At 41.9% G+C, this 22,981-nt stretch overlaps 1 protein-coding gene across 1 annotated transcript in view; it reads left to right on the top strand.

Moving 5' to 3' along the window:
* Window positions 1–7,022: 7,022 nt before the first annotated feature.
* Dipk2b (divergent protein kinase domain 2B) overlaps window positions 7,023–22,981 on the top strand; it is a 44,127-nt gene continuing 28,168 nt past the window's right edge. Inside the window, exons 1-2 of the mRNA XM_052734882.1 lie at window positions 7,023–8,954; window positions 18,681–18,945. Of these exons, the coding sequence (XP_052590842.1) occupies window positions 8,719–8,954; window positions 18,681–18,945 (501 nt within the window). The 5' untranslated portion in view covers window positions 7,023–8,718. The remainder of the gene's footprint in view (window positions 8,955–18,680; window positions 18,946–22,981) is intronic.

Here is a 22,981-nt window from a genome sequence, read left to right on the forward strand (position 1 = left end):
GACCTCCTCATTCATAGGCTTTTGACTAGATTTATATTACCATACATAAAATCTCTCCTTCAAATCCAACTAGAAAGTTGTTGGTTACCTCAAAAAATATTATGCTACTATTATGCCAGTGGTCATATCTTGCCTCACAAGTTGTTATTGTAATATTTACTGTTTACTGCTGGGTAAGACCATGCAGCCTACATAGCACCTTCTAGCTCTATGAAAGGTAGCCATCAGGGAGTTTCTTGGTCAGTTGAGGTTGCTTTCTCTATGTCCTATAAACAATGTGAATTGTGTTTTCAGCAATATGGTCTTACCATTTAGTTACAGTGAGTAACCAAGAACAATGAAAATAGCCTATGTTGTTTGGGTACCCTTGGAGGCCTCCCCACCAATAATTCATAAAAAGATGTCCCATGTCTGACACTGAGACTTTAATAATATGTATCTTTTGGAAGCAGCATTGTCTATCCATGCAGGGTACCTCTGTTCAAACCTTTCTTTAATATACTATTTTTAAAATTAGCTTTAAAACTACTGGATTTTAATAAGGCTTCTCCATAAACCCTTAGCTTTGCCCAACCTACCATCTATCTCCTTCTTTCTTCATCCCCCTGCTCCCATCCCTACTTAAACATATAACCCTGAGTATCCACACCCCAACCCCAGTCTTTCACATTACCTGTATTCTACTATACCTCATAATATTTTTTAACTTTGATTGCAAAATCATGGGTTTCCATACAGCTTTTTCATATACACTTCAGTTTAGTTAGGCCTTCCTCCACTTCCTTTTTGCCCTATGCCCTACCTCCCTTCATGACTGAACCTTTCCTCCCATAGTATTCTCTCTCTCTCTTCTATCATTTTACCTATTTTATGACCTCCATTTCTTTACTATGCCTTCCCCCAATGACTCATTTTTATTTTCCTTCTTCCACATATACTTCAAGATAAACATACAAAACAAATATTCAAAGCTTGGCTCCACATATAAGAGAGAACATGCAGCATTCTAGGCCTAGGTGACCTCAATCACTATCATTTTTTCATGTTCTATCCAATTACCTGTAAATTTCATTTTTCTTTACTACTGAATAATATTTCATTGTGCATATGTACCACATTTTTCTTATCCATTCATTAATTGATAGACATCTGGGTTGACTTGATTTCCTGACTATTATGAGCAAAGCAGCAATGAGCATGGATGTGTGAGTATCTCTGCAGTAAGATATAGTATTTTGTGAAAGTGCCAGCAGTGGTATAGCTTGGTCATAAGGTAGTTCTATTTCTAGGTTTTGAGAACCCTCCAGATAGATTTCCTAAGTTGCTGAACTCATTTATACCCCTATCAACAGTGTATAAGGATTCTCCTTTCCATATATCCATGACAACATTGATTACCATTTGTATTCCTAATGATTGCTATTCTGACCAACTCTTATATTTGAAACCAAAAAAGTTGAACTCATAGAACCAGAGAGTAGAATGGTAGTTGCCAAAAGGAGAAGTACTTGAGAAGACAATGGGGAGGTATTTCTCAAATGATACAAAAACACTGTTTATTATTTTATAACATGATTATAGTAGATAACAATATATCATTTTTAATTGCTAAGACAGATCTTTTATTTTATTTTTCTTTATTAAGAAATTTTCTACTCATTCCTCATGATATTCACAGACCCCCTCCTTCTCCCTCCTCCCACCCCCTAGCCCTCTTTCCCAAGCTACCCCACATCCCCACATCCCCCAAATCGAGGTCTCCCATGAGGAGTCAGCAGAGCCCAGCACACTGAGCCTAGGCAGGGCCAAGCCCCTTCCCACTGCACCAAGGTTGTGCAAGGTGTCACACCACAGGCACCAGATTCCCAGAAGCCTGCCCATGCACCAGGGACAGATCCCGATCCCCCTGCCTGGGTGCCCACCAAACAGTTCAAACCAAACAACCATCTTCCATGTCCAGAGTGCCTAGTCCAGTCCCATGGGGGCTCCACAGTCACCAGTCCACAGTTCATGGGCTTCCACTAGTGTGGCCAGTCATCTCTGCACATCCTCCTATTATGATCTCCACGTCCCTCGCCTACAGTATCTCTCCTCTCTCTCATCAATTGGATTCCCGGAACTCAGCCTGGTGCCTGACCATGGATCTCTGTATCTGCCTCCATCTGTCACTGGACAAAGGCTCTATGATGACAGCTAGGTTATTTGCTAGGCTGGTCACCAGAGTAGACCGGTCCAGGCACCCTCTGGACCACTGCCAGCATACCAAGGTGGGGTCAACCTTGTGGATTCCTGAGAGCCTTCCCAGCACCCTGCCTCTTCCTATTCCCATGATGGCTAAGACAGATCTTATGAGTTCTTACTGAATATGATGAATAGTCTGGTTAGTAGAAGAATTCATACTTCGTACACGAGTAGAAAGAAAACATGTTTGTTTATTATACTGCAAAGATAGTAGCAGTCATGACAGTAACAAAAGAACCAGCTTGAGATTATGAGTTGACAGGATCTCCATTTTGGAGGAGTTCTAATATGGTTAGGGTGGATCACTTTGTGTTCAGTTACTCAGCATGTAATGACTGCCATGCAAATGAAGGCAGTCCAGATTGGTAAGTGTTACGTCTTGAGAGGGTAGAGAGATTGCATGTAACTTCCTGTCATGTGATTCTCACCATGCAAATGAGAGTAGCTCTATGATAGCCCATTGAATCTAAAACTTTTGGTCAGCCATTCTCCTGCTCTACATTTCCAATGTTGGAGTGAGTGAAAGACTCATGGATTTTTAAGGATGCTTTCTGAACCAGGCTTCTATTGGGAACCTCTTCCTTTTCTAACCTCTTGATAATGGCCTTCCTTCCACAAAGTATGTAGTAGCTATCTTGGTTTAGTCTTTTCTCAGTGTATACATATTTTGAAACACTATGTCACACCAATAAATATATACAATTATTTATCAATTTAAATGAAAAATTGTAAATACAATAACATTTACAGAATTAGGAGTCTGCCAAGCATAAAACACTAACTTTCTTTTAATTAAAAGAAAAAACCTTGTAACTAAGTGAAGAGAAATGAGGTATTCAAGGATTTGCAGACAACATAAGAAAGAGATTGATTCTCTTTGAAAACTGAGAGAAAAGGCAGGGAGGTATACATATTTAACCTAATTCCTAGCAAAACTCTTCAAGGTCTTTGGAGATACAGACTAGAATGTTCTAAAATATATTTGGAAAGCCAGGCAAACTAGAGGAGCTGACAGACTTTTGAAAAAGAACAAAGTAGGAAGAATCACTCTACAGGGTTTCAATATTTATCACATAATTATAGCAATTATCATTAGTGTGATATCAACAGATAAATACATAGCTCAATAGAACACAGGCCCAGGCACAGCCACTTATAAGTACAGACAACTAAATTTTTATAAATGTGCAAAAGCAGTATCAATGGAGAAAGGACCTTTTCAATAGATGGTGAAAGAATAACTGGACATCCACTAGCACAAATACAAGCCTTGCCTATGGGGTAAAATGAACTAAAAATACATTATAGGTTTAAATATATAAACATACATGAAACATATTAGAAGGCTCAGGATAAAATCTTTAGAACACAGTAGCAGAGCAAGTTTAGGTATAGGGTATTTGGGGATCATTTGTTTGTGGCAGTAGTAGTTAACAATTTGTGAGATTCTGGAAATCAAGTTCACCAATTTTGGCTATTGGTATGTATAAAAGCTAAGCTAATAAAATAAAATCTAAGTCCATGGAAGGGGGGGGGTCACAAAGTGGAACACTGTGCAAGTGTATTCCTATAAATTTCAAGGGGAAGTTGAAAGTGAAAGTGAGCTGTGGGACTACAAGTGGAAACTGAGAGATAGAATAGTGGGCCTGCAGTCTGGCTGCAAGGTGAGAGAAAGTCAGGAAGGAGCAGAAGATAAGGGAGGTGTCTACATGGGTCCACAGGCCACAGGAGCCAGAGTCACATGGGGAATAAAGTGGGCTAGAGCTGAAGCAGTGGGTCTCCCAGACTGCTGGGAAAGGGGAGAGAGAAGGAGAGGAGATGTCCACGTGGGTGCAAGAGGCTACAGGAGCCAGACAAGCACACATATGCCCACATAGATGGTAACACAGGGCAGAGGGGAGCATCAGCTGAAGAACTGAACTCTAGAAGTTGGAATCAAATCAAGTTTATAGACAAATGATTTGTACATACTTTATTGACGGTTAGATCAGTAGATGCTGCAAGGGAGAACAGGCATGTTGTGGGCACGAAGCAACTGGTCTCTCCAGCTGACTCCCATGTTGTAACAAATGTAAGGATGGGACATTTGCACAGTTTAGGGTGGGAGAACAGACAGAAAAAAAGAGAACAGATCTGTTGCAGATGGATGAAATCCCAGCATGGCCAGACCAAATGCCAGGAAAGCCTAGTGAGTAAAAAGGCAAAGTGGGTACATTTTGGCAGGCCCTGATGAGGTGTGCCACTAAGAGAACACACCAGGAACAACAGAGTTGGTGCAAGAGTTTTTTGGGGGGATGGGGAGAGTGAAAGCGTGAAAGACCATCTTGGAGTAGAGGGTGGAGGCATAAGAGAGGCAGGTAGGCAGACAGAGGGAAGAGAGAGGGGTGGGTGTGCAGAGATCAAAAACCCTGGATAAGGGAGTTCAAACCATTTGTCATATGGTGTGAGACAGTCCCAATTTGAATAAATTTCATAGTAGACACCCCAGGGATGACTAAGGATCAGGTTTAGACTCAGGGTTGCCCATTTCTAAGCCTGTACCAGAGACTGATGACCTTGATAGCCTGGGTCGAGTGGTGGGTGTGGGGTAGCCTTTGCCTAAGACACTTCCCCCCACAAAAGTTCTATGGAACAAAGATGGCCTTTGCTCCAGAAACAGATCAGAGTTGCCCTAGCATGGCAGGAACCCCAAAGGTCTTGACCCAGAAGGGGTCTTACCCCAGAATAGGTACCCAGACCTCTGTAGGCAGTGGCTTGGAAATGGGTAATTTACCCCAAGTCAAAAGTTGATCCTGTCTGGCAGAGAGGGAAATAAGAGAGGAGTGGCCTCCTACATGGCCAGGCTCAAGTCCTCCCGGGTTTTGGCACCAAAATAATAGGTTATCTGCACCCTGATAATAGGTTTCTCTGCCAACTCAGTAAGTCAGATCAAACCAAATTAAAAGGAAAAGATCAGGTTTATTCTGAGCAAAGCAACTCCTGGGTGAGTCCTGCAGCCCCCAGAGATTGGGACGAAGGAAAGGACAGGAAAAAAATCACATGGCCAAAATAAAGGAGGGTGCTCACATACCCTGTAGTCAAGAGGTGATGACGTGTCCTCCATAAGCTGGGTTTGTGCCCCATTATAACACTTTAGTGAGGGATTGGATCACTGACAACTTCAGGGGAGGATCTCACCAAGCGGAGCTAGGCTTTTTGGAGATTCTCTGAGAGGGCAGGTTTTGGAGAGTCAGGAATGGAGCAGGAGTGAGATGGAGGTTCCAGCCAAACACACAGGACTCAACAGAATTCTTTTCTTTTTTTGACAGTTAATTGTATGCACATGTGCTTGCAACACCACCATAAGTATTGGGTGATCAGAGAATAACTTGCAGAAGTTCCTTCTCTCCTTCCACCATGTTGTTTCTGGGGATCAAATTCAGGTTTGGAAATAAGAATCTTTACCCATTGAGCCATCTCACTGGCCCTGACTTTAGTGGAATTCTTATACTTAACAAAAAAAAATGTAATTGAAAGGCCATGAGACTGGAGACACTCTAGCACTTTAAATTCCTACATGAACATAACAAAGCCTAATGTAAGCAGTCAGTTGAAATTAGAAACTATACCAACCAGAAGCTGGGTGTAGGGGTCACACTGCTGTAGTCCCAGAATTTGGAAGTCTATAGCAGAAAGATTGTGAGTTCCAGACCAGCCTTAGCTATATAGTGAGACCCTATTTCAAGCAGAAGGAACAGAGAGAGGGATGGAGGGAGGAAGGGAAGGAGGGAAGTAGCGAGGAAGGGAGGGTAGCAAACAGAGCCACCAATTAACCTCTAGGTAATATGCCACCTGAGAGAAAATATTCACAAGTCACTTTTCAGAACACTTTCCATCGCCATGACAAATACATAAAATCAATTTATAAAGAAAAAAAAGGTTCATTTCTGTGCAGCATTTTGGAGTTTTCAGTACATGGTTGAAAGACTCAACTGGAGTCTGTTGTGAGGCAACACATCACAGCAGGGAGCACACAGTAGAAGAATATCTCATAATGGCAAAGCAAAGAAAGAATGGTGAAGAGACCCATAGGCCTACAGTCTCCACATGGGCCAGGCCTGGAAGGACCTCCTACTAGGCCCCAACTCTAAAAGTTTCTATAACCTTCCAACAGCACCACAGGCTGGAGAACAAGACTTTAACACATCTGTCTGTGGAAAACATTCTAGGTCCAAACTATACCATCACATAGCCACCAAAGACCTAAGATCTAGAATGTGTTTTTGAAATCTCAAAAATTAAGAATAGGAACAGGGAATTCATTGGGTAACTTGACACACAAGAATAATGACCTGAGTACAGCTCTCTGGATCCCATGTAAAAACTGGACACCATGGCACATGCTTGTGATCCCAGTATTCCTATAAAGACCTGGGAGGTAGAGACATGAGAAGCCCCTAAACCTTAGAGGCCAGGTAGTCTGCAATAGGAGAAGCATGGCAAAACAAGAGAGATCCTATCTCAACAAGATAGAAAAAGAGGACCAACACCCAAAAGCTGTCCTCTGACCTCTATATGCATACTGTGGCACAGAACATGTAACATTGTATGTACATATACACAAAAATAAATGAACACATTTTTTAAATCAACAATAAATAACAAATATGATCAAACATTTCACCAAAAACACAAAGATAGCTAATAAGTACATGTTTAATCCCTTAGCTAATAAGCTACCCTTAGCCTGTCTCATTACTGTTTAACCAAACTGATCACTTCCCTGACACCATCCCCAACGCCCCTCACGTTCCTTTTCCCCTCCCCCAGTCCTGTCCTCCTACACACAGTAGCCTAGCAAAGTACTCCCAACCCTTGTGCAAAGTCAGGCAACCTGATTTGGTCCTCACAGACTATTCCCATCTACTCCATGCTGTGAACCTCATCTTAGTATCCAGAGGAAGCCAATCCTGGACACTTAAATTGTCCCAAGTCAGGCAGCAGCTGAGAAATGAGGCAAGGTGGTAAAGAAAAGAAGGGCTTTCAGCCCTACAAAGAGGGCTGAACACAGCTGGGTACAGCAGGGTTCTTTCTGCTACTACCCTCATCAAGCTGCAGAGGCCACAGGCTTCTTCCCCCTCTCTTGTTCTCAAATCGGCAAGAAATGGACTAATCTTGGATTTTCTATTCCGTAAGCAGCAAAAAGCTTTCAAATCAGTGTTAAATGTGCTGCTTAATGGCCAGAAAACTAACCTCTAGTTATTTCACTATGGAATTTGGTGAAAATCAGGGAGTATGGCTGGTTAAGTGCAGAACAAATTATCCACTTCAAAGAAGGGAAAAGTTAGTGTGGGATGGTGGTGGTGGTGGGTATGTGTGTTTGTGTTTGTGTGTTAAACTCTGTGTATGTATGTGTTATGGAGTTTGTGTTGTGGGTAGTATGTATATGTGGTATGAGGTCATGGGGGGATGGTGGGTTGTGTGTGTATGTATGTATGCTGTGGAGGATGGGAGTAGGGGTGTGGTGTGTGTGTTAAACTCTGTGTATGTGTTATGGGGTTTGTTGTGAAGTATATGTGCTGTGAGATATGTATGTGTGTTTGATGTGGGTGGTATCTGTATGAGAATTGGGAAAAGGAGTGTGGTGTGTGTGTATCTGTGTGTGTGTGTGTGTGTGTATGTGTGTGTGTGTGTGTGTGTGTGTGTGTTGTGGAGTGTTTGTTATGTGTGTGTTGTGTGGTTATATGTATATGTGATATAAGGTGTGTGTGAGATGTGGAGTGGTGTGTGGGTTGTGGGATAGGGATTTGGGATACAATGAGTGTGTTTGTGTGTGCGTGTTGTGGCATTTATTTTGTAAGATATTATATGTGTGTGTGGAGTACATATATATGTGGTGTGAAGTATGTGTATATGATGTGTGATGGAGTAGGGTGGGATGGAATGTATGTATATGTTGATGGAAGTATGTAAGGAGTGTGTGTGTGTGTGTGTGTGTGTGTGTGTGTGTGTGTGTGTGTGTGTGTGTTACACAGGGACAGATGTACCCAGAATGAAAACAGTGGAGGGTGGAGGCCTTCAGGATTCTTTGAAACTCCCAGGTGGAACCTAGGTCCTACACACATCCTGCATGGACTTTTCCTGCCCAGCTGGGATATCCTGTGTTTGTCGAAAGGACTACACAGGGAAGCCATAACCATTGTCCTTCCTGAAATCTGCTAGTGTACACCTCCCCAGACCGAGGCAGCCGCCCCAAGCAGAGGAAGAGTGACTTTGGAAATGCGTTATCAGCATCCTCCATGGATTTCCTCACCTCCTGCCCAGCCCCATTAGCTGCTAGCTCCTCGGCATCCTCAGACAAAAACCTCAGAGGCTGGGATAGGGTCAGCATCCCGAGACCGGTTGCTTTTGACAGTTTCCTTTCTGGTCAGGCCTGGCCTCTTTCTGTGCAGCTCTGAGTGTGCCGCTGAACATTACAGCTGCAGCACAGAGAGCGGGATGGAGTTCTTAGCTGGAGCAGAGACTGCCGCCTTCAACCAGCGCTGGCCAGTCCGGCTGCTGCTGTGGGTCTCAGCCCTAAGTTGTTCTTTCTCCTCGCCAGCTTCTTTCCCTCCTTCTCTGGTACCCCGAGTCAGAAGCAGCTACACTCTGGGAAGGACGTTCCTCGGTCTTGATAAATGCAATGCCTGCATCGGGACATCCATTTGTAAGAAGTTCTTTAAAGAAGAAATAAGGTCAGAATTGCCATCAAATAAGTCTGAGGAGCAATTTGAGCTTCTCTTAGTGTGAAGATATCTAATTTATGGGTTGGAACTAGAGGAAGGCATTTAACAGTGGTAATGGCTTGACAGAAGAAGGTAAGAGTGGAAGCCAAATTCCAGCCCTAAATGCTAAAGTCGAAGTTTCCTTTTGAAATTGAAAGCTGAAAATTCTTTTCTATGACTGGAGTAGCCTGAGACTGTTAAGGTTTCCTACTCAATCCTCATGATGGGAAGAATGAAATATATAGAAAGCAGACATTTTAAACCATCTCAATCCTGGGTGTTGACAGTTTGTACCCTATTCAGATATTAAGCAGATATGGCAGAATTAAGGGACAGTTTGCTCCAACATTTCAGAGCCTGTTTTCTGTTGTGTGATACTGATCTGAGGAAAATCAGAGTTTAGTTCACTGTGATGAACGCGGGTCTCACCAAGAAATGGCATTCATGCCTATCAGCACACAGTCATGGAGTGTTTAACAAGGCTAGGAACCAGCAGAGACCAAGTGGGAACAGCCACCACAACTTTGCTCTTTTCTTCTAGGTGGTCAGGAGAAAAGATATTACAAATAATAGTGAGGTTTGGTCTGATGCAGGCCAGAGTGCAGGAGGGCCCGATAAGGGACACTGATTCCAGAGAGAGGTTTTCTGGGGAGAGGATTCTGAGCAAGGTCTTACAGGATAAACTGGGGGTTTGGGGAAGGGGAAGGCAGAAGAAGCTTTGTAAACAAGGGTGGAAGTATGGGAAGAGATGAAAGGTGCTGTGGCTAAAGCCCTGGGTATAGGTGGATATGGACAGAGACGCTAGGCCAAGAAATGGGGAACTTAGCCTGGGAAGCAGGGGCTCCCAGTTTTTTCAGCACCAAAGACCTTTTGTCCTACATTCTTTCTTCCCCCCTCCCAAAACCTAACCTTCTGCCTGTAAGATTCTGTGACCAAACAAAAGACATAAGCAAGGATGCAAGGATATGCAACCTCTTTATTAACCAAAGATACCTGTGATTGTTACACTAAATTACAAAAAAGAGACCAAAAAAACCAGAAAAGTCCAATCAAAAATATTTAACTTATTTTTTCTATTTTTTGTTTTTTTATTACTACATATTCATTGTACAAAATAATGGGCTTCCTTTTGACATATTCATTATTATGTGCCTTAATGATGTTTACCCCATTACTTTTTCTTGCTCCCCCTTTTCCCAAATAGTCCCTCTTTATTTTCATTTTATATATTTAAAAGAATGTAGCTTCTACATATGAGAAAAAATGTGACATTTGTTTTCTGAGTCTACCTTATTTCATTTAATATGATGATCTTCAATTCCATCCATTTTCCTAAAGAAGATATCATTTTGTTATTCTTTATGGATGAATAAAGCTCCGTGTGTGTGTGTAAAACAGAAAACATTAAACTTCATTTTTATTTTACTTTATTTCTTGTATATGAATGTTTTGCCTGCATGTGTGTCTGTGCATCAAATGCATGGCTGGTACTTGAGGAAGCCAAAGCATGGTGTCAGATGCCCTGGGACTGGAGTTACAGACAGTTGTGAGCCACCATTTGGCTGCTGGGACTCTAACCTGGGTCCGCTGGAAAAGTGTTCTTAACCCCTGAGGTATCTCTCTAGATCTATTAAACTTCTTTTAAAGATTTTAGAAGTTTTAGGGAGTTTATGTGAACTTTTGCTATTAAGGATTTTTGGTTTCTCTTTTGTTCTTCCTGGTGATTAAACCCCAGGGCCTTTCAAACGCCAGCCAAGTACTCTACCACTAAACTATTTTTCCAGCCCTCTCTATCAAGCCTTTTGTAAACACTTCATGAAGGTTGCAAAGTTGAATGACCCCTAATTAAGACCGCTCTGTTGCAGACAATAGGGAAGATATTAAGCTGGGAGATAAAAATCCATGTTTCAGGGGGATCTCACAGGAAGCCATAGGCAGAGTGGCCTGGGGTTGCTCTGAGGCACTAAAGAACCAGAAGACAGGTCACTTCAGACAAAAGAGGGAGAAAAGGAGACATCTGGATTCAGCTCTGTGTTCATTTTGCTAACTGACACAATGTGAAAGGAAGTAATATAAATATAGAGATGTTGAATTTGAACTCAGAAATTCTCACCTAGGAAGTGGGGTGCAGAGAACCAAGAAGTATGCTGATTACTCAGAGAAAGGAGCAGTGAGGATATGGATCTAGTTTAAGCTGGAAAAGAAAGAAAGTGCAAGATTCCAATAACGAGCTCTAGGCTCCCATTCTCCTTCATCAAGTTCAGTATGTTTTTCTTGCAATGCTGTTTCACACAGGAAAACATCAAACAGGGCAGGTCCATGGGGTTACAGCACTCTATGCTGAGAATGCTTAACTTCAACATAAAGGGGCAGAGAGGACCTAAGGTTATGGACCTGCTTATCATCTGTCTCACTACCTTAGAAATAATTTTCTTTTATTATAGGCACAGTAGTTACTTATTTCAGAAATATTAAGAAAAATTCAAAATAAAAATCATATATAATTCATTCTCAAGTAGGTTAGAGAGATGGATCCATGGGTAAAGTGCTTGCTGTGAACTTGGATCCCCAGAATCCACAAAAAAACTGGACATGACTGTGTGGACTTGTAACTCCAGAACTGGGAAGTGGTAACAGATGGATCCCTAGAGGCCCTATTAAAAAATAAATAAAATGTAAAAACAAAAACCATAATCTTAGTATTGGGAAGGCAGAGACAGGCAGGATCCTGAAGCTCATTGACCAGCTAGCCTAGCTGAACCAGAGAGCTCCAGGTTCTGTGAGAGATGCTGTCTCAAAAAACAAAATGGGGAGTGATTAAGAAAGGCACCTGACATCAACCTCTGACCTTCACACATACACACAAACAAGAACATCTGCACCCAAATATGCATGTGCACAAACACACGCACACACATGCATGCACATGTGCACCCACACAAACATCCAATCATTCTTACATACTCTTTAGGGACTTTAATAGTATGTGAAGAACATTTGTTCACATGATTAATTTTCTGCATAATCTGATTTTTAATGGATTCATGATATTGAGTTACATCAAACAACTATAATATATTTAACTAACCAACAACCATGAGACAATGGGATTTTTTTTTCACTTTTCATCGTTGTAAACAGTAATGTGTCAAACATTACTGCAGCAAGATTTTGTGCATCTCTCTTATTAATTCCCTGTGACAAACTCTTAAAAATGGTATATTTGGATGAAAAAAGCTAGTTTTTAGGATTATACGTGTATATATACATGTATATAATATCTTTAAATGAGTAATCGTAACTACAAAGATCATTTCTTACACACTCACAAATATTTGACTTGACATTACTAATAATCAATAGTATATTAAATTATATATATATATATTATTACGTATATTAATACTACATAATAATACACTAGAGAAAATAATATATGTATATTATATAAGCTAGATCTATTAATGTTTGTCCATATTATGTATACAAGGGGAAGGGTACTTAGTGGCAGTGTTTTAGAAATATTGACAGAGACCAAAAAATGTGGTTTGTGCAAGGGTCAACAGTGACTTGGTAAGACCAAAGCAAGTTTATAATGGGAACAGCAGACAGTGGGCCTAGAAAGATCATAGTGAACTGTGTTAAGCAACATGACTATATCCTAAGAGTTTTGGAAATTTAATTTTGTGTGGTCTATTTATTTATGGAATATATTTATTAATATCAATCTTTCTTTAGCTTGCATTTCCTCCAAGCTTTTTTTTCCAATCTGATTTTTTTCAGGTTTACTGGCCCTTTGTGTTTCTTCTTTGTTAAGCTGCAAGTTCATGTCCTTTACCTCTCTCTCTCTCTCTCTCTCTCTCTCTCTCTCTCTCTCTCTCTCTCTCTCTCTCTCTCTCCCCCTCCCTCTTTTGCTTGCTTTGGTGCTGAGGATGGAACCAGGGGTCATGGCATGCTCAGCACATGTTCTATCTCCAAATATTATGGCCAGTCTTTTTGACTCCCTCTAATGGGGTAGCTGTTCATCTTGGTCTTGTTTATCTCCTCTCCAAACATTCTTCTGTTTTTAAAAATAATTCTCATTGTGCCTCAGGAGAAAGCCCATCTCAGACTCTCAGAAACCTGACTGCAATTCTCTATCCTGGTCTTTGTGTGTATGTTCCTGATCCTCATTCAGGACTGCACAATGCTGGGATGCAAATGACAGACAAGCTTCCCAGACTAGCTGAGTAAACTCAAGATCCACAACTAACAAATGAATATACTTTGCCATCTTTGTTTTGTCTGTCCTTTGTAAGGATGCTAGTGATACACCAGGGGCTTCTCATACTCAACCACTGACTACTGAAAATTGGAATGTGGCCCAGCAATGGTAGCACACACCTTCAATCTCAGCACTTGGGAGGTAGAGGCAGGTGGAGCTCTGAGTTTGAGGCCAGGCTGGTCTACAGAATGAGTTCCAGGACAGCCAGGGCTACACAGGGAAACCCTGTCTCAAAAAAAAAAATTGGAATGTATTCTGACCAATTTTGCTGTTCGGTCTGTGTTGACTTTTGCATTCTACATTTAAAAAAATATGTTGTAGGAAACTAGGAAATTCTACTGAAAATACACTTAGACAAGAAACTCTGTATGATCCCACCAACCAGGAGGATCCACTAGGATCTGCTTGGCACATATTGTATATGCAAGGGGAAGGAGTACTTAGTGGCAGTATTTTAGAAATATTAACAGAGGACCCCCCAAAAAATGTGGTTTACACAAGAGTCAACAGTGACTTGATAAGACCAAAGCAAGTTTATAAGGGGACAGTGGGCCTAGAAAGATCACAGTGAACTGTGTTAAGTAACATGACTATATCCTAAAAGCTTTGGAAAGGTGCTGGATGGTTTAAGGGTTCAGTGTGGTGCAGAGATGTGTAAAAGAGAGAAGAGAGGCAAGACGTATTCTGGGAGGCATGTATGACCAAGACCCCTCCTAGGTGTTCTTGGGCCCTTACCAGGACTGATTCATTACGTCATCCTCCTGACTACATGTAATTGACGTAACATCCTTAATCCCTACTCCCAAACCCTTAAAGAATGTTCAGACAACTCTTACCGACTAGTGATGGGCTTGCCAGAAAACAAATGATAAGTTAGGTTTTGTTTATGTTTTGTTTTTTGCCTTCCCTTCTCCCTTGCCTTTTCTTTGTCCCCTTCACAAAAGCTTTGGTAGTTACTTTGCTTGTCTTTGTGTGAAATACATGAGAACAAAATGGAGGGAGGGTTTATTGTGCCTTATAGATTGAGAGTGATCCAATCCATCATAGCAAGGAAGTTATGCCAGGGAAGAAGACTTGGCAGCTCTATGGCCACAGGAGGGGGTCAACAGCTGGCTGCATAGCATTAGCAGTCAGGAAGCAGAAAGAGGTGTGTGCTGGTGCTCAATTGGCTTCCCCCTTTTTACCCTTTGACTCGAGTGGGAGCCCCAGTATATGGGGTGGCACTACCCATATTCAGGGTGCATCTTCCTGCCTCAGTTCAACTTCTCTAGAAACCCCCTCAAGGACATGCCCAGAGGTACATCTCAGATTTGGAATCCACTCAAGATGGCAGTAAACATTGACTATTACCAAAGAGGATAGTAATTATTGACTTAATTCATTTCCTGACCCCAATTCCAAAGTCTTGCCAACTCTAGGACCTATACAATCTGTCATTCAACCATTTATTCATGTGCCCATTCATCTACTGTCCAACTGGCTATTCATCTAGGCGGTCCTCCATGCATTCTTCCACCCCACCATCATTTTATGACTTCTATGATCCTGTCCTTTGAGCATCTCTCTCCTCACATATGCATCTTACATCCAAATATCCACCATGGTCCATCTATACATCCAAACATTCATTCATTCAACTACAAGGTATTGAGTACCAATTTGATAGGAAGCACTCTGCTAAACTCTTGAATTATAAATTGAAAGAGGAGACCTTATGTTTGCCCTGGAAGATCTTGCTATTGAGAAAACAGCAAAGTAAAGTAATGGCTAAAGCACAATATATAACATGTCCAATGTGGAGAGTCATGGGAACTTGTAGAAAGAAAGCCATCTCAAACAGAAGCAAAACAAATGAAGATCAGGAGTGGTACTTATTAGGGATTTAAAAGGTTGAATGAGTGTCATCCAGAGAAGAAAGAGAAAGAAAATGTTTCAGACAAAGAGAAGGACATGTCCAGAGCCTGAAAGGATGTAGTTATCCAAGGATAGCCAGTAGGTTAGTGAGACCAAAGCAAGCTTGTAAGGAGAATGAACAACAGGTGATAAGCCTTGAAAGATCCTTGTGGACTGTGTTAAAGACTATGACTGTATCCTGAGAGTGTTAGAAAGAAAATGGACATTTTTAGGGTTCAGTATAGAGCTAGGGCATGAAAAGAGAAGACAAACAAAAAATACTTTAAAAGGCATGTGTGAATACAGTAGAAGAGAATATTTCATTCTAATTCTAGTTAAGTCTTCCCTTGCACCACCACCACTACCAAACGCATATCTGCCCTCGTCACCTTGATGTTTCTCTCCAGTTCTGAGAAGGTATGGTCCTGCTGGTCTACCTTTCATGCAGTAAGAAACTCAGCCAGCCTTACCTCAATCATGCCCATGATCTCAATTTAAAAGAGAAAGTACAAAGTTGCCTGTTTTTTATTTTGTTTTGTTTTGTTTTTGTTTTTGTTTTGTTTTATTTTTTTGGTTTTCCAAACTCCAGGATATTGACATTTTAGTGAATATAGATCAGGGCCCACGTTTTCACCAACATTCTTCTAGTAAGTGAAGTAGGCAGTCAATACTGTGAGCTACATACTTTCCCTTTGCAGCACTAAATATCACACCATTTTGTCACACCTGTCTGTTTTTCCTCAAATTCATCATGAAATTCCTTCGGTCATCACTGAACCTGCAGATCACCTTCAAAGACACACTGTCATCTCACCAAAGCCTCCTCAGAAAATGACAACAGAAAAAAAGGGACAATGACCTTGTCCCACAGAGTAGGAAGTCTCTCTCCCCTCAACTCTACCGACTGGTTGAATAGAACCCCTGGGAGCTGCTTCCCTTTATCACTAATTGTCTTTGATTCTTCAGACAAGTCACATATACTCTGTCTTCAGTTTTCTCATCCTCAAAACAAGATGGAAAGGGGGACAAGAACAGAGTAAGCTTTCAGTACTTGCCAGTACTAGCCTTTAATAATATCAATGGGCTCCCATGAACTAATTCATAAAATGGACTATATAGGAATAAACAATAGTAACATGGTGAGGATAGCAAGCTCTGCAGCCTTTGTGGAGGCCCACTATGGTTTCCTAGTGAGATCGGAGCTTGCTTTACCCAGCAGAACTGCATTAGAGGATTGTTTGACCATGTGCATGGTTACCAGGTGTTTGGAAGGGTCTGCACTTGGCTGTGCTAGGGGGAGATCGTTTGCTCCACCCTTTGGCATTCCTTTAAAAAGCCCTTTAGAAGAGAAGAAGGGGCGAGTGGATAAGGATCCAGGCCCTCCCAAGGCTATCTTGTGTTTCTATTTGTCTCTCCCCTCTATCCTTCTGTCTAAATATTTCTCACTTCTCCCCACTCAAGAGTACCCTGGAGTAAAAGTGGGAGTAGGTCTCCCACAAGTCTTGAATGCTATTTCTTCCAATTCCTGGTCAAATATCTTTGGAAACATTATGTAACCATCCTATACCTTGGGGTCCTCATCTGTACAATTCATAATAGTAACAACCTCATAGGTATATTGAAAGGATTAGGTGCTGGGGTAGAGTATTTGCTTACTATGTTTGATACCCTGTGTGAAACACAAAAAGATTAAATGAATTAGCATACACAAAGAGTTTAGCAAAGAAGATGAAATACTTAGAGGTTTCATAAATTTAAGTTACGATCATTATCACCTCATTGTAAATCCTAAGTTCCAGGACCTTTGTGGGGTTGGAACTTCATGAGCAAGAGAAGCCAATGGAAGCAGGACTATCTCTGGGCCCTGAGCTCTTTCTAATCCTTCTTAGAGGGGAAAGTGGTTCTCCACAGTTGTCCTGAAACCTCTGGTGAAACTGACCCTTTTCAAGTTCTTTTCAAGTTCATCTTCTTCAATATCCTTGTGGCAAGATTCTTAAACAAAACCACTTGGGCCTGCATCCATTGCAATTTGCATCCTTGCACTGCAGAAGCAGTTTGCTGGCAGCACTTTCCCAACTCTAAGAAGCTGGAGCTCTAATGCAGAAGGGACTCAGAAACCTGGGATCTCTGGCTATTGTTCCTTGACCTTGACCTTTTGTCCTTGAAATTTTTCTGTGGCTTGCCTTGCTATCAAAATACTAAAAATGGCCGGGCAGTGGTGGCGCACGCCTTTAATCCCAGCACTCGGGAGGCAGAGGCAGGCGGATCTCTGTGAGTTCAAGGCCAGCCTGGGCTACCAAGTGAGTCCCAGGAAAGGCGCAAAGTTACACAGAGAAACTCTGTCTCGAAAAACAAACAAACAAAAAATACTAAAAATGAACTGATGGTGTGGTTCAGTTGTAGCACATTTAGGTAGCATACACAAGGCCCTGAGATTCCTCCCAGGCACTACAATTAACAAACAAACAAATAATAAATAAATCAGTGGAAAACTTGTAATCTCTTTGAGCAAAGATGAATTATATGAGTAAGAAAACAAAACAATATACAGTTTGGGACTCATCAAAATGCTAATTCATAGAAAATATACCTGCTAAAACTCATTACCATGGGCTGTCCAATAGTGCTCAATAATAAGAATATAAAACTCCCACTTAAGTTCAGTATTTGATATAGTCTGATTTTCACTTGCAATATGACCTTCAGTTAATAATAATGAAGGCAAACTTTTTCTGAGTAATTTTTTCAGACATAAATCAAAAGCAGATTCGACATTCTTCCCTAATGGAAAGGTCAGCACACAGCTGGAGAGGTGACTCTGCTAGAAAGGGTAACCATGGAGCCTAGGAACTCAGCAGATGACAATAGGCCAGTGCCTGTCCCCTGAGGAGGATTAAAAGTGGATCGAGCCACAGTGCACTGTCACCCACCTACTAGAACCAGATGGCTTAAGATTTGATGGACATGAAGCAGCAATGGGTGTCTGAAATTTGCTTGATGCTGATGGCTTAAATCAATGTTGATGGGGCTCCTTGGGGGTGGAGTAGTTTCTCAAATTCAGGCCCTAGAGCCTTTTGGAGAACTGTGTTTCCAGGACCCAGGCATTGGTCAAAGGATGAGTGGTTTGGACAACTAGAGTATGTAAAGGGTGGATTTGGGGTTTTACACCTCTGATTGTCAATACTGCATTCGATTTTGAGCAAGATACTTAAGCTCTATAAGCCTCAGTTTCTGCACCAGTAAGGTGAGAGTGGGGCATGAAAAGAAACAAAAGTGCAAAGCTATTGTCTTTAAATGGGGTTGAAGTTCAAAGAGCCACAGTTGACCCTTCTATACATTGTGGGGAAAGGACAGTTTCTGTGTGACTTCTTTTGACATCACATATACACTTTGGAGTTTGGCCAAATACAGATAATCCTCTTGTAAAAGGAGTTTGGAATAAATCAAAGGAAATGAACACACCGGCTGTTGTTCCATCTCCCTGCCCCTCCACCATGCTGGCTTCTGGCTCAGAGGCTTATATCCTATGCTTCCCACAGGTTTGACAACTCAATGACTTCCCACTTGGGACTGCCTCCTCAGGACTTGCCTTCTTATGCTGCCAATTACTCAGATGATTCTAAAACCTGGCGCCCTGTGGAGATTTCTCGACTGGTCAGCAAGTACCAAAGTGAGATCTCTGACAGGAGAATCTGTGCCTCTGCATCGGCTCCGAAGACCTGCAGCATTGAGCGCATCCTGCGGAAAACAGGAAGGTTCCAGAAGTGGCTGCAGGCCAAACGACTCACACCTGACCTGGTACAGGTGAGTGTGGGCCTTGGGTAGATGAGAGGTGGCAGGAGAGATCCACTCATACCTCGGAGCTCAGTCCAACACAGTAGTTCTCAATCTGTGGGTCATGACCCCTTTGGGGGTTGAATGACCTTTTCGTAGGAGTCACCTAAGGCAATCAGAAAACCCAGATATTTATATTATGATTCTTAACAGTAGCAAAATTACAGTTATGAAATAGCAACAAAATAATCTTATGGTTGGGGGTCACCACAACATGAGGAACATTACAGGGTTTCAGCATTAGGAAAGTTGAGAACCACTGGTCTAAGAAAAAGTTGTGGTCTATCTAAAATGTGACAAAACAATCATAAAACAGAGTGGCTTGTGACAAGACAGGAACATGAAGATTATTTTGTAAAGCTCTGTCCTATTGTCACCCACCACTCCCTTCTGTGATCCTCAGTGATCATTTGATAAATAGTCCCTAGCTGTCACCTTTGAGCTGAAGGATGACCCTTACCAGTGCACTCCCCTGACAGGGTTAAAATAACCTGCATCTTTCCCCCTGGATACCTTCCCAACCCCCAGGTGCTGTGAACCTATGTCTATATAAGCTCCCATATAAAGGCCAGGCGTGGTGGTACGTGCCAGTAATCCCAGTACTCAAGAGGAAAAGGCAGGAGGAGCATGCCACAAGTTGGAGGCCAGTCTAAGCAACATAGTGAGCCTGTCACACACACACACACACACACACACACACACACACACACACACACACACACCATTGACTCTGCTCTGCTCTTTTAGGAACCCTGACTAGTACATGTGGAAACTGTTTTGAAATCAGGTGTCAGGAAGAGTAGGTCTTAAAGCCACCATCTGACACTGGATAAAGCTGAACTTTCCAAGGTTGTACTTCTCCCCTACCTTCCTGTTAACAAGTTCCTACTAAGGTACACAGTCCCTTGAGGCAAGACTATTTCCATCTGGAAACTGGGAAACATAGTAAAAGAAGGAAGTTCGTAGTGTACAAGCTACATTCCAAAGTCTGTGGATATCTCTACTATCACCACAGCCAGCAGGGTAACAAATCTGATCCCAAGTAAGCAAGAAAGTAGTTCGGTTCAACACTCAATCCCATGTGCACAAGAAAGCTTAAGATATGGCTACATTGATAGATACTCTTTGTAAAGTACATAACATCTTCCAGAAAGATATGTCTTATATATTGACAAGCTCATGTCTTGGGCACATAGTGGAAAAGTAACCACACTATTAATCATGTCTGCTCCCAGCCTTCTGGGTGGAAAACAGGTTATGTATCTCTTGATTTTAAGAGACAACCCTGTGTGTTTAACATTCCTGGTTCCTCTAGTGCTTGTTTGCGAGCACGAGAACCTCCATACCTCTCAAAAAAGTCATTATAATATGGCTAGATGGGCCTTGGACTCTAGATCAATGTGGTTCTCAACCTCTCTAATGCTGTGACTCTTTAATACAGTTCTTCATGTTGGAGTGACCCCCAACCATAAATGTATTTCATTGCTACTTCATAACTGTAATTTTGCTACTGTTATGAATTGTAATGTAAATATCTGATATATGACCTCAATGGGGTCACAACCCACATGTTGAGAACCACTGCTCTAGACTAAGGTAAACTCTTTACCCCTTGTGTTCTAGACACTTCCATAAAAACAAGACTGTAGTGTTGACGTATGTGGACACCAAGGTATAGGCCAGAGACCCATGGGACACGAAAACTGTGCTTGAATCTCAGATCTGCCACTAAAAGTTCTGGTAGAATGAGAAGAAACATGGTCCCAGGAAGAATTGTGTGCTTCTGGTTCTCATTCATATAGTCAACAAGTTTCAACAACTGTGCTGCAGCTGCAGATTTGGAGATGAATCACAAACAACTTCCTCTCCTAGGAGTGTTTGGCTCAGTAGTGGAGACAGATAAGACCACAAACTACCAACTCTTTCATGTTGTGATGACACTTTCTATGGGGACAAGGGACAGACTACTGATTTGAGTCTTTTGTTCATTGACCAGTGGCCTTGAATTTAAGTCTTAGACTTGTACCACTCCACTTTGACATTCCTGCTGAAAAGTGGGGTAGAAGGAGGGCTTCTGGATAAGCTCAAAATCCCTCCAGGCTCTGACATTCTTCAACTTTTGTGGCTCTGCTGTGTTTACTTCACAGACAGACCTGACATCTACTGTCACCAATTGCTGATCTGGGCTTGGATTTTCTAGTTTCTAAAATGGCAGTACATGCTCCTTGTTCTGCCTGATTGCTTCATCCTAATATGTTTAGAGATAGGAGATGTTTTAGAAAAAGCCCATCACTACAGAAATACATGTGGCATTTTGGTAAGAAGTTAGCCCCTTCCTTTTATTTATTATGAAAAATTCTTCTCCTGTTTTTTTTCATTTTGTATTTGACATGTAGCTTACAAGTTTCTCTTCTTATATCTTACCAACACTCAATAAGACAGCCCAAACCATAACCATATTCACTTTTCCTCAGCCCTCCCCTAACCCATCTTTTCATCCCCACCAGACTTTCTCCTTCCCTATTATAAAATAGAAAAAACATCAACAACCACTATAAATTCAGGGCAAACCCCATTGCTTTTCTATTCACAAAGATCAAAATCCTCACTACTCTTTTCTGGCAGCATCTTCTCCCCTCCTTGCCATACTTTTCCCCAGAGATTCTTTGCCCTTGGAGTCTACAAGTCATCCACCCTTGGATTTCTTGCTACTCTTTTCTACTCCCAGGACTCATCTGACTATCACCCACAGGCCTGTTCTTTGCTTTAGCAAAACTTAGTTTCAAATAGGTCCTTCTCTGCTAACACTGGAGGGAAAAAAACCGTCACCTAGCCTAACCTAGGAGAATTGAAAACCAGACTTTAAAACAGTATCATAGTAAATATTCATAGCAATGCTACTTATCATAGCCAAATGGTGGGAGCAGCCCAAATGTTCATCAACTGATGGACAGCTAAGTAAAATATGTTGTATCCAAACCATGAACTACTTATCAGTCAGCCTTAACAAGGGAAAAAGTACTGATTCACACCACCATACAGATAAACCTTGAAAACATGCTCCATAAAATAGACCAGACGAGATCGGGCGCGCTCAGGGTGGTATGGCCGTAGACCTACTCTGGTGATGGGATGGCCAAACACCCTAATTGTTGTACTAGAAACCTCATCCAACTACTGAGGGATCTGGATGCAGAGATCCATGACTAGGCCCCGGGTGGATCTCTGGGAGTCCAATTAGCGAGAATGAGGAGGGTTTATATGAGCGAGAATTGTTGAGACCAAGGTTGGATAAAGCACAGGGACAAATAGCCAAATGAATGGAAACACATGAACTATGAACCAATGGCTGAGGGGTCCCCACTGGATCAGGCCCTCTGAATGGATGAGACAGTTGATTGGCTTGATCTGTTTGGGAGGCACCCAGGCAGTGGGACCAGATCTTGTGCTCATTGCATGAGTTGGCTGTTTGAAACCTGGGGCCTATGCAGGATTGTTTGGCTCGGCCTGGGAGGAGGGGACTAGACCTACCTGGACTGAGTCTACCAGGTTGACCTCAGTCTGTGGGGAAGGCTTTGCCCTGGAGGAGATGGGAATGGGGGGGGGGGGGGGGTTGGGGGGAAGGTGAGGGGGACGGGAGGGGGAGAACAAGGGAATCCGTGGCTGATATGTAGAACTGAATTGTATTGCAAAATAAATTAATAAAAAAAAAAAGAGACCAGACACCAGAGGGCAAGTATGATTCTATTTATAGGAAATGGGCTCAGCAGGCAAATGAAAAGAGACAAAAAAAAATTAGTGGTTGATAAGATCTAAGAATAGGAGAGAATTCAGAGTGAGTATTGTTGGGATAGAGTTCCTTTGGGGATGAACAGATTCTAGAACAAGGTATTGATGATGTTTTCATAGCTTTGTGAATGTACTTAAAACCCATCAAATTGTATAGTTTAAAATGACTAAAGTGGCCAGGCACTGTGGTACATGTCTGTAGTCCCAGCATTTGGGA

The sequence above is a fragment of the Peromyscus californicus genome, unplaced genomic scaffold (assembly GCF_007827085.1).
Source record: "Peromyscus californicus insignis strain IS unplaced genomic scaffold, ASM782708v3 Scaffold_10__1_contigs__length_136768540, whole genome shotgun sequence".
In the NCBI taxonomy this organism is placed as follows: domain Eukaryota; kingdom Metazoa; phylum Chordata; class Mammalia; order Rodentia; family Cricetidae; genus Peromyscus; species Peromyscus californicus.